The sequence below is a fragment of the Ictidomys tridecemlineatus genome, chromosome 13, assembly GCF_052094955.1.
Source record: "Ictidomys tridecemlineatus isolate mIctTri1 chromosome 13, mIctTri1.hap1, whole genome shotgun sequence".
Taxonomy (NCBI): domain Eukaryota; kingdom Metazoa; phylum Chordata; class Mammalia; order Rodentia; family Sciuridae; genus Ictidomys; species Ictidomys tridecemlineatus.
Genome location: NC_135489.1, coordinates 45,393,429 through 45,405,583, shown reverse-complemented (window position 1 = coordinate 45,405,583; position 12,155 = coordinate 45,393,429). Strand labels below are relative to the sequence as shown.

At 37.2% G+C, this 12,155-nt stretch overlaps 1 protein-coding gene across 8 annotated transcripts in view; it reads right to left on the bottom strand.

The window, feature by feature from the left end:
* The window catches only part of Osbpl1a (oxysterol binding protein like 1A), a 199,971-nt gene that overhangs the window by 12,672 nt on the left and 175,144 nt on the right, over positions 1-12,155 (bottom strand). For all 8 annotated transcript variants that reach the window (XM_078030235.1, XM_078030236.1, XM_078030237.1 and 5 more), the window contains 3 exons: positions 7,628-7,762; positions 4,828-4,925; positions 3,806-3,988 (listed from right to left, as the gene is read on the bottom strand). In XM_078030235.1, coding sequence (XP_077886361.1) covers positions 3,806-3,988; positions 4,828-4,925; positions 7,628-7,762 — 416 coding nt within the window. The remainder of the gene's footprint in view (positions 1-3,805; positions 3,989-4,827; positions 4,926-7,627; positions 7,763-12,155) is intronic.

The window sequence follows — 12,155 nt, the reverse complement described above, 5'->3', positions numbered from 1 at the left end:
ATTTGGCACATTCCACAACAGTAGCTGCCAGCTCACCAAAAGAAAAACTCACTGAAGTGAATAGACTACAATTTTACACATCCATTGCTTTTGAAAAAAACATCTTTGTACGTGTACCCTTAGGTACTGTGTTTTTAAATTTTATTTTTAATTTATGTATGGAAAAATATTTTTTTGGAATTTTTTTGCAAAACAATTTCTGTGTCCTGTTCTATGAGTTTAATACATACAGAGATCTATGTAATTACCACCAACACAATCAGAATATGGAGCAACTCCATCACCGTCCCAAAATTTGCTCATACTTCTTCCCAAAATTTGCTCATACTTCCCTTATGCAGTCAGACCTTCCTCTATTCCTAATCCTCAAATCCCTAATCCCATCCTGAATCCCTAAACATCTTACCTGTTCTGTAAAAAAATAGTTTTATATTTTTCAGAATGTTGCATAAATAAAATGATATAGTACATAATCTTTTAAGTTTAGCTTCTTCAATTTGTAGAATGCACTGGAAATTCAGTTATGTTCTTCTATGTATTGATAATTCATCCTTTTCATTGCTGAGTAATATTCCATTCTATGAATATGCCATAGTTTAACCATACACCCAGTGAAGGGCATTTAAGTGGTATTTGGATTTTGGTGATTATAAATAATGTTACTGTACAAGATTGTACAGAGGTTTTGGTATGTACATATTTTTTTCTTTTCTCTAAGATAGGAGTACTGAATCATGTGGTAACCATATGGCTAACTTTATACAAAATCACCAAAGTGTTCTCCAGAGTCTCTCTACCATTTTACATTTCCCACCAATAATATATGAGATTTCTAGTTTGCCCTACATCCTTGTCAGCACTTTTTTTTTGTATAACTTTTATTCATTTTATTTTTATGTGGTGCTGAGGATGGAACTCAGGGCCTTGCATGTTCAAGGTGATCTTTCTACTGCTGAGCCACAACCCCAGCCCTTGTCAGCACTTTTTACTGTGAGTTCATTAAATTATTTTGTCTTTAGCCAGTCTGATAGCTGTGTCTTGGTATCTCATTGTGTCTTTAATTTGTATTTCTCTAATAATTAATGCTATTGAGCACCTTTTCACATGCTAATTTGGTATATCCACATCTAATGGTAAAACATCTCTTCACATCTTTTGCCCAATCTCATTCTGTGTCATTTCTTATTTAAATTTTTTAGTTGTAGATGGACACAATATTTATATTTTTATTTATTTTTATGTGGTGCTGAGGATTAAACCCAGTGCCTCAGGCTTGTGAGGTAAGCACTCTACCACTGGGCTACAACCCCAGCCCACCATTCTGTGTTATTTCTTATTGTTGAGTTTTCAGTTCTTTATATATTCTGGATATAAATCCTTTGTTTCATATATGATTTGTAAGTAATTGTGACTGGTCTATAACTTTTTTAATAGTATGAATAGTTTTCTTTACAGAGCAAAAGTTTTAAATTTTGATCAATTTTATGGATTGTGCTTTTGATACTGTATCTATATGCGAGGTCTGCAAAATCCAAAGTCATGAGATTTTTTTTCTTCCCAAAGCATTTTATTTTATGTTTTATTTTAGAGTATGATCTACTTTGAATTTAAAGTGTGAAGGATAGCTGAGGTTCATTATTAACATAGAGATGAACACTGGTCCCCATACATTTTGTGGAAATGACCACCTTTCTTACTTGCATCGTCCTTACACCTTTGTGAAAAATCAACTGACCGTATTTCTGTGAGGTCAATTTCTGGACTCTTCTCTGTTCCACTAATGTATGTGGCCAGCCCTTTTGCCAATACCACAAAGTCTGGGTTATGATAGTTTTAACATCTTCAAATTGGGTACTGGGAGTCTATCAATGCTGTTTTCCCTTTTCAAAACTGTTTTGGCCGTGCTATTTTATTTGCCTTTCCATATAAAATTAGAATATATTTCTCTGTATCTATTAAAATCATCAAGAGATTTTGATTTGGTTGTGCTAATAAAGACTGCTTACAGACCAACCAGGGAGAACTGATACCTTAACTAGACTGAGGCTTCTGAATACAGTGAGATGCAATACCCCTCCCCATCACTCTGGTACCCTTTAATGACCTTCATCAGGATCTTGTAGTTTTCAGCTACTCAGTCTACATATTTCATTATTACCACTGTGCTGCTGACTTTTCCTGGTTACTCTATTTCCAGTAATGTATGTTTCATTACTAAAATTTCCAGAAATACTTCTATTCTTTGCAGGCATGTCTTTCAATTTCTTCATCTGAGAATGTTCACCTTTACCTCAGGGAGCACACTTATAACTGCTGCTTTAAAGTTTCTGATGCAAATTTCAATATCTGGGTTGTTATGGGGTTAGTTAGGAGACTGTCTTTTTCACTGTGAGTTGTTAAGGTTTTTCTGTTTCTTGGTATGCCAATACTTTTGGACTGTATTCTGGACTCTTGAATTTTATGAGAATCAGTGTCCTCTTAACCTTTTCTGGAGAAGATTATTTTGATTTGTCATAATAGGCAATTAACATAGTTTCACGCTACAAGTCCTGACCATTTTTCTGTAGTCTTTGATTGCAGTGTTAGTTTAATCTTCAAAGCCTTTTGGTGTTATTCAGATTCGTTCCTCAGTAGCCATCCAGGGCTTTGGGCCTGAGGCCACACCAGTGTTCAGAACTTGAGGCCATAAGTGAGCCCGTTTCCGGTCATTTCAATGCATGAGTGTAAGGATGGGCTTAGAAATCCACCCACAGGCTTTCAAGATTTCTGTGTGAAGCTCCCTCCTCTCTGTGCTTTTAGCTCCACTCTTAGCGACCAGGGATCCTTTCCTCTGTCTGGCAAGCTGGGGTTGGAGCCTCTATTCTATCTCTGCTTCCCACAATGAGGCCTTCTTCTTGGGCTAAGAGGCAAGAGAAAAGAAGTAACAAGGATTCCCTTCACTCTTTGGACAGGCTCCCTTCATCCAGTTCCTGTGGCCAAGGAGAACTTCCGCTGAGTTTTCTGAACTGGTGTGGCTGATGCTGCCACTGCCACTTCAGGACAGCAGATGTGTGCCCTGCGGCTTGTTGTGGAACAACAGAATGTTCCTGTCTCTCTCTATCTGCAAGGGATCTTTCTAGGGCCTCTAATTAGAAAGAGAGAGTTTCTCTTGAAACTCTGTCTGCCTGCATTGCCCCATTTTGCGACTTGCTGCATTGACAGTAAGCCAGGAAAAATGGGAAGAATCTCACTGCCATGTTGGTCTTTGAGATTTGATTTCTTTTCTCCATTTGTTTATCTTTATTCACATTCAGAGTCCTTGAACATTGCTTTTTGCCTTCAGTCCAGGGTTTCCAGTGGTAATCAGGGAGAGGGCAGAGCTCACTTACTCTGCCTTTACTGAATATTTCTTCGAATTTAAAGCTAATCTTGCACAAGAATAGAACTCCTAACTTAACTAATAGGTAATAAGTGCCACACAATTGTATTTCATTATTTCTCAAAGTGAATTCATTTTGAAAGGTCTTTAAATAAAAGATTGGCAGCATAATACGTAGACAGCTAGTTTCATAAGAACTGCCAAGGAATGATTAATCCCATCGGTCTTTATAAACGACCCAAACACCATTGTCGAACATTAAGTTAAACTTTTTAGATACACCCAGATTGACTAACAAATTCTTTTACATAGAGGCAGATAGTTTACCATTATAAATATTGTTACATTTTCTCCAGCTTTTGAACATTAAGGTGAGATCTGTGTACGTGTGTGTACGCTTACGAGTAGGTATGCATGAAACGAGTTGAATGTTTGATCAGAACTTACTCAAGGAGCTCCAAGGTGATGGTTCCTTTGGGCTCTGCTTCTACACTCTTCCCCCAGAACTTTAGTTTGGGATAGATTGAGCCATGAAAGATGAAATCGTTGTTTAACCCTTCTGCATGAAATGCACTGATTGGTGGGTGATGGCTGACCTGTTCAGAAATGAGTCTAAATCCAAGATCATCTCTTTAAAAAAAAAAGAAAGGACAACTTTGTAATTATTCTATCATCTAATGTCTACATTACTGTCATTTCAGTCAAAAAAGCCATTAAAATATTGAAGAAACAGGCTTGACAAAGTATATAATTCTTTATCATCATCCTGATGAAAGAACAACTTAACACGAGGAATGGTACAACTGTACACATGCACAGAAACTACTAAAGTTGTTGCAAATGTAATGCTAGTTACTTGAAATAAAGGATACTCACACAAATTTGGGTGATTTATATGAAATGGAAGTATTATGCATGTACACTTAAAATTTATCAATTCTTTCACCTTAATGTAGAGATATACAGTGTCTCTACTTTCCAACATCTAAGGAATAAATTTTAGGCAAAGAAAAGGAAGATGATACAAGAAAACCACATAAATTTCCATGATTAAACAAAACCCAGGCGAGTGCAGGCAAACAGAACTGCACTTGAAGATACATTCCCTGCCTTTAAGGCAACAGTACTGCATGAAATCATGCTAATATAATTTATATGATTATATATTTTAAAAACATGATCATGCCTTATAACTACATTTTAAAAAGAGAGAATCACTAATCTCATGTGATCAGGAACATAAAAATCCTCACAATTACTTTTTATGAATGTACATTTAATATCCATTTCAGTATTTTTGAGATAGTAAAATAAGTTTCATAGAAACAAACATCAGAATTGTTAATTTGTCCCAGTCATACAGAATTATATACAATAGTGCTCAAAATATTCATCTTTCTTCTTTATTGAAAAGCCACGGTAATCACGCAAATTCAACTATCGGTCCAGAATGGAATGGAAGACCTCACCGAACTAATTCATACGTCTCTCCCAGAAGCGGGTTGAAGGGCTTTCCAGTGCGTTCCCACTGAGAAGCGACAGCAGACACGGCAAATGCAGCTACACACTGTGGGACAGAGCATCACACCAGTTAAAAATAGCCCAGCCTGCTCTCATGCAGGAACTGAAATTGTGCTGAACACAGTAACTAACAAAATTATTTTGAGGAGTTTCATTATTCTGGGTTTTTAATAAGGCTCTAGAAATTTAATATGGAAACTTGGATATTCAGAATAAAAATTACTGAGTCTCTTCCTATAGTGTCATTCGCAAATGTGGTTAACACCCTAAGAGTGCTACAAATTCTCTCAAGGACTTTTTTACAATCTTTCAAACCCAGTTAATTTTAATACCGATACACATTTTTAAAAGTACATCTGTCCCTCAATATCTGAGGGGTACTGGTTCCAGGAACCTGCTTGGATACCAAAATGTGTAGATGCTCAAGTCTTTCATATAAAATGGCACAGTATTTACGTATCACTAACACCCCCAATCATCTCTAGATGATTATGACATCCCAAACAATGTAAATAGCTAATATACTACATTGTTTATGAAATAACAACAAAAAAGAGGCCTGTACATATTCAGATTTTTATCTTCAAATACTTTGGATCTGAGGTTGACTGAATCTGGGGATGCAGAACTCATGAATTTAGATGGGTGACCGTACAACACTTTTAGAAATGAGGAAAGAGAGATGTAAAATAAACATTTAATTTGTGTCAAAGGTGATAAGGTTAGGAAATGTTGATTTATATAAAGGAAAGAACAGAAAGATTCAGTTCAGAATACTATGGCTTTGTTTGAAGGACAAGAAGGTGTCTACTGTATTCTCTGCCTGTATTTCTTTTTTTTCCAATTAATTTTTTTGTTTATATGACAGCGAAATGCATTACAATTCTTATTACACTTACAGAGCACAGTTTTTCGTATCTATAGTTGTACCCAAAGTATATTCACACCAATTCATAAATGTCTTCATACATGTACTCTGGATAATGATGTCCATCACATTCCACCATCATTTCTAACCCCATGACCCCTCCCTTCCCCTCCCACCCCTCTGCCCTATCTAGAGTTCATCTATTCCTCCCATGCTCCCCCTTCCTACCCAATTATGAATCAGCCTCCTTATATCAGAGAAAACATTTGGCATTTGGTTTTTTGAGATTGGCTAACTTCACTTAGCATTACTTTCTCTAACTCCATCCGTTTACCTGCAAATGCCATGATTTTATTCTCTTTTATGCTGAGTAATATTCCATTGTGTATATATGCCACATTTTTTTTATCCATTCATCTACTGAAGGGCATCTAGGTTGGTTCCACAGTTTAGCTATTGTGAATTGTGCTGCTATAAACATTGATGTGGCTGTGTCCCTGTAGTATGCTATTTTTAAGTCCTTTGGGGATAGACCGAGGAGAGGGAGAGCTGGATCAGATGGTGGTTCCATTCCCAATTTTCCAAAATACAGCACTAATATCTAGGGTTTCTAAAGAACTCAAAAAGCTAAGCACCAAAAAAACAAATACCCCAATCAATAAATGGGCCAAGGACCTGAACAGACACTTCTCAGAAGATGATATACAATCAATCAACAGATATATGAAAAAGTGTTCATCAACCATAGCAATTAGAAAAATGCAAATCAAAACTACTCTAAGACTTCATCTCACTCCAGTCAGAATGGCAGCTATAATGAAGACAAACAACAATAAGTGTTGGTGAGGGTATGGGGGAAAAGGCACACTCATACACTGTTGGTGGGACTGCAAATTGGTACAGCCAATATGGAAATATACGGAAATTTCTTGGAAAATTGGATATGGAACCACCATCTGCATATGTTTCTTAACCACCCATATGTATCACATAAACATCTTCTATTTAAAAGAAAACTTGAAAGTTCAGTTCCTAGGTTGGGAACATAGTTTAGTGGTGGAGCACTTGCCTAATATATAAGAGGCCTTGGATTCCATCCCCAGCACTGGGGTGGGGGAGTTTGGGGGAGGTGTTTCAATTCCTTGCCTTATTTTGTATATATACACATATGCATAAAATTATAAATATATGGCATGTTTATGTATTCCTCCCTCTTAGAAGCTCTTTAAAAAGGCATGAAAGAATAATGTTGGATTTTGTCATCCTAACAAAATGCTACTTTCTAACTGGGTTCAGTGGCAAATGCCTGTAATCACAACAGCTCAGGAAGCTGAGGCAGGAGGATCACAAGTTCAAAGCCAGCCTCAGCAACTCAGCAAAGCCCAAGCAACTTAGTGAGATCCTGTCTATAAAAAAATTTATATATACACACACACACACACACACACACACACACACACACACACTCACATAGGGCTGGGGATGTGGCTCAGTGGTTAAGCACTCTTTGGTTCAAACCCCCCACAAAAAATAAAAACCACAAATAAATAAATAAACAAACCACACACACACACACACACACACACACACACACACACAATGCTACTTTCTAAAATGAAGACCCAGAAACAGCTTCCCAAACCAGATGTGGTTGTGACCACCTTCTGTTTCTCTTGAAATTCCCATTGGTCTTTCATTATTGTAGAACATACTAGAGGACAGGCAGTATGGAAGGGACACAGAGGACTCTTCAAATATGGTGGTTAAGATTTGAGAACATTTCCCAAGTGGGGAAATGTGCATGTGTGGTGTAGGATTGAGGAAAGGAGGAGGGAGGCAAGTCTCTAAGATTTAAGCCTTTTCCAATGCTTGACACATACCTGCATCCTTTCCACAGGATCAGAAAATGAACTGGCCTTGTGGATGAGGTAAGTATGCTCCATATACTCAGTTAGTCGTTGTAGGAAGCTCAAAGGCTCATTAAATATAACTGGCATCGTAATCTTGGATAGTTCCTGTTTAATGAGAAAAGTGAAACTGTTATGTACAATATGTACAGCAAACTTACCTGCTTAAGTGTTTATATAACACATTCCTGGAGAGGAACAGAAAGTCCAACCCATGCAATTTAACCAATGACAGTTTAATTTCACAAATCTTTCCAGAGCACCTTATGACATGGAGAATACTTAACAGCTAACAGAAATACAAAGACTACCCAGACATTCTCCTTGGGCTGCAGTGTATGCAACTATGGTCCCAGCAATTTACATGACCAAGGCAGGAGGATTCAAGTTTGAGGCCAGCTCCAGCAACTTAGGGAGACCCTATCTCAAGATAAAAAGTACAAAGGGCTGGGGATATAATTCAGTGGTGGAGCACGCCTGGGTTTAACCCCCAGTACAAATAAGCAAACATTCTCCTTGGTTCACAGAGCGCACTATCTAGTGATGAACATGAACTGATGACTAGTAAAAAGCCTGCCTTATACCAGAACTGACTGATGGTGATGGGGACACAAAAGGCAAAATTCTTCATATAGATAGTAATTAATAAGGGGGTCATGAAGCTGAGGTCACTCCAGTGCCTTGGGTTCCTACATAGGCAAACTGAAACCCAATTCAATATAAACTTAGGATTTAATGAATCTGAAATTGCCTATGAATCTGAAATTGCCAAACTAACTTTGGGTTAGCAATGTTGCATTTTAGAATCAAATCTATTTTCTCTGTTTTGTTTCCTCAAAGAACATTTTGTAAAAACTTCCTCCCACTCCCTGGGTGGAGTGCTGTACCACTTGAAGCCTAGGGTACCTGTGTTATGAATCACTGTCTACTCAAATAAACTCATTAAGATTTCAGTATGCCTAAGTTCATCTTTTCGAAGTGGGCAAAGTATCAACCATCTAGGCCATTTTGTGAGTAATTTTCAGAATGAAATTTGAGACTGTTTTGGCAAATAATATTGGGCTTTTCTGAGCATGGCACTCTGGTATAACTGTGGAATAGGGTACTAAAAGATTATCTATATTTTACAGAATAGTTTTCAATTCTGTCTGTCCTTTTAATGACTGGGCAGGCAGCCAAACTGCAATCTTTCAACTCTATTCTCCATGGCTATTCTCTTCGCTTGGTATTCTCTGGAATATTTTGATGATCTTCCCAAACTTCTACCTATCACTATTTACCCTTCCTTAAGGAATCAGGTCTCTCAGGAAGCCTGTTGGCCAAATTCACTTGGTCACGTGAGCAGTCTTGAGGAGCAGTCCAGGCTGAATGCCACCTGACTCTGCTTTGACTTCCCCCATTAACATGCCCACATTCTTAATGATCTACACAAAAATGTGACCTTCACAAAACTGTAACCAACTACATTCAAAGAAAGTAAGCTCATTTGTTAAGATAAAAAAAACTGTAGAAAACAGCTAGCCAGGTAACCTAATTAAAAGAACTGGTAGATTTATTGCTGTGTTACTAAGGAGATGAAGGAGAACAGGAATTTATAAGGAGAAAAAGAAGGTTCAACTATACATACACACACACACACACACACACACACACACATACATACACACCCCCTAAGATCTCATCAAACCCAGATATTTGCTGTTGGGGACAAATCAAGAAAACTAGGATCACCAAGGCTTGCTTAAATGAAATGGTACAGGCTCTTTCTCGTCTACTGAAAAATTATCTATATTGCCCCCCCCTTTTTTTAAAGAACACAGAGGAATATATAACTTGTCACGTAAAACTTATAATATTAAAATATAAAATAAAATAAAATATAAAAATATAAAATAAAATAAATAAAATAAAAATATAAAATAACACAAAATAGCCTCTTCATGTCCCTTTCCCACTCCTCTCCCCAGAGATACAGCACCAGCAATAGTTTCCGATGCTCATGTATTTACATGCATTATATCTATGAGGGGACAGAGGAGGGGGAAAGAGAGAGAGCTTTGTTTATAAAAACATAGCATCAGCTCTGTTTGGAGGGGTGTCTTATTCACATGGAAGGCATGCACAATGAGTCTATGAAGTTCTTGATTAACTGCTGGATGGTACAATATTAAGACCACCAAACCAAACTAGTTCTACTGCTGCCTTCATTTATTAACGGTGTGATTTGGGGCAGGATCAGCCCTGTGCCAGTTTCTTCATCAATAACATGTACTAATATAATAGCATCTTCCAGAAATCATCACTGTAAGACTAATGTTTGCAAAGCACTTAGACCTCTACTGAGCATGCTAGTAAATGCTGTGATTGTTAAATTTATATATTTTTCAAAACATAGGGGCTGGGGTTGTGGCTCAGTGGTAGAGTGCTCGCCTAGCATGTGTGAGGCCCTGGGTTCAATCCTCAGCACCACATAAAAATAAATAAAATAAAGGTATTGTGTCCACCTACAACTAAAAAATAAATATTAAAAAAATAGGTAGATTTGGCTTTAAAGCAGATTTCTCTTTAGTGGAATTTCTAGGTCAAAGACATGCTCACTTAGATTTTTAGATACTACCAAGCTAAATGTGTTCCATGTTAGCTTTGCCAATTGATACTACTACTGTGTATATGTGTGTAAAATACTGGGGATTGACCTCAAAGACTCATGAATGCTAGGTAAGTGCTCTAAAACTGTGTTATATCTTTAGCCCAAGTCAGAACTTCCTTTGATATCAAAGATAAAGACATTAAAAGAGGTATACTACTTCCAGTCTGTTCAATCATGTTGTTATTAAACAAATATTTAATTGAATACCTACTATTTGCCAGGCACTGGATTATAAACCCCACCATAGCCACTCCTGGCCTGGAATGCCCTTCTTGCTTCCCTTAATTCCTCTATAACCCAGCCAGATTTCCAGGCCCAGTTCAAATCTTTCTTCTTCGAGTATTCATTATGATTTCCTAGTCCTTCCACTTCCTGGAGTGGTAGAATCTATTGCTCACAACCTAGCATTTGATCATATGTTAGACTATATTACCTACTGTTATGTCACGGGTACTATCCAGCTTGTCTAGCTAACTGTAAAGTAATACAATTCTAGCAGAAAGGGGTGGTATCTTATGCCTTGCCAAATCTTTATCACCTTAAGGAGAGAGTACATGCTGTTGGTGCACCTGGCCCAGATGCACATTTATATTCCCATTGCCCACCATACCTATTTCTTTCAGGCAGTCACCACACACCTTGGTGCCTCCCCTGGTGTTTTTTTTGGAGTACAAGCTCCCTGAAGACAAAAACAGTCAGTTTACTGATGTACACATTTTTAAAAAATATTTTTTTAGTTGTTGGTGGACCTTTACTTTTATTTATTTACTTTTTTAAAGAGAGAGAGAGAGAGAGAGAGAGAGAGAGAGAGAGAGAGAGAGAGAGAGAGAGAGAGAATTTTTTAAAATATTTATTTGTCGGTTTTCAGTGGACACAACATCTTTATTTTATTTTATGTGGTTCTGAGGATCGAACCCAGCACCTTGCACATGCCAGGCAAGTGCGTTACCGCTTGAGCCACATCCCCAGCCCAACCTTTATTTTTATCATTTATTTATATTTATATATAATTTATTTATATTTATTTATATGCTGAGAATTGAACCCAGTGCCTCACACATGCGAGGCAAGCACTCTACCACTGAGCCACAATCCTAGCCCTGATGCACAAATTTCTTTTTCTTTTTTTTTAAGTTGTAGTTGGACACAATGTCTTTATTTTATTTTTTTTATGTGATGCTGATGATCAAATCCAGCACCTCGCATGTACTAGGTGAGTGCTCTATTGCTGAGCCACAATCCCAGCCCTGATGAACAACTTTTAACATGGTGAAATTCTAAGTTAAAGAAGTAAGTTACTTGGGGATGTTATTTAGCACCAACAAGAAATGAACTATCAAGTCATGAAAAGACCTTGAAGAAACTTAAAGGCTATACACCCCATGGTTCCAGCTATATGACATTCTGGAAAAGGCAAAACTGAAAATAGTGGGAAAAAAAATCAGTGGTTACTAACTGTTATAGGGCTGGAGGAATAAACAGGTGAAGCACAGAGGATTTTAAGACAGTGAAAATACTATATGATATTACAATGTTGGACACAAGTCATTATATGAACATACACTGTATCAAGAATGAATCTTAAAACTATGGATTTTAGCCACGCACGGTGGCACACACCTGTAATCCCAGCAACTCAGGAGGCTGAGACAGGAGGATTACAAATTCAATATCAGCCTCAGCAACTTAGCAAGACCCTGTCTCAAAATAAAAAATAAGACTACAGATGTGGCTCAGTGGTTTATCACCTCTGGGTTCAATCCCCAGAACAAATACAAAAAAGTTTTTGATCAATACTACTTGAGGAAATATTTTAATTCTACTATAGAAAATATCATACAATCACTATCA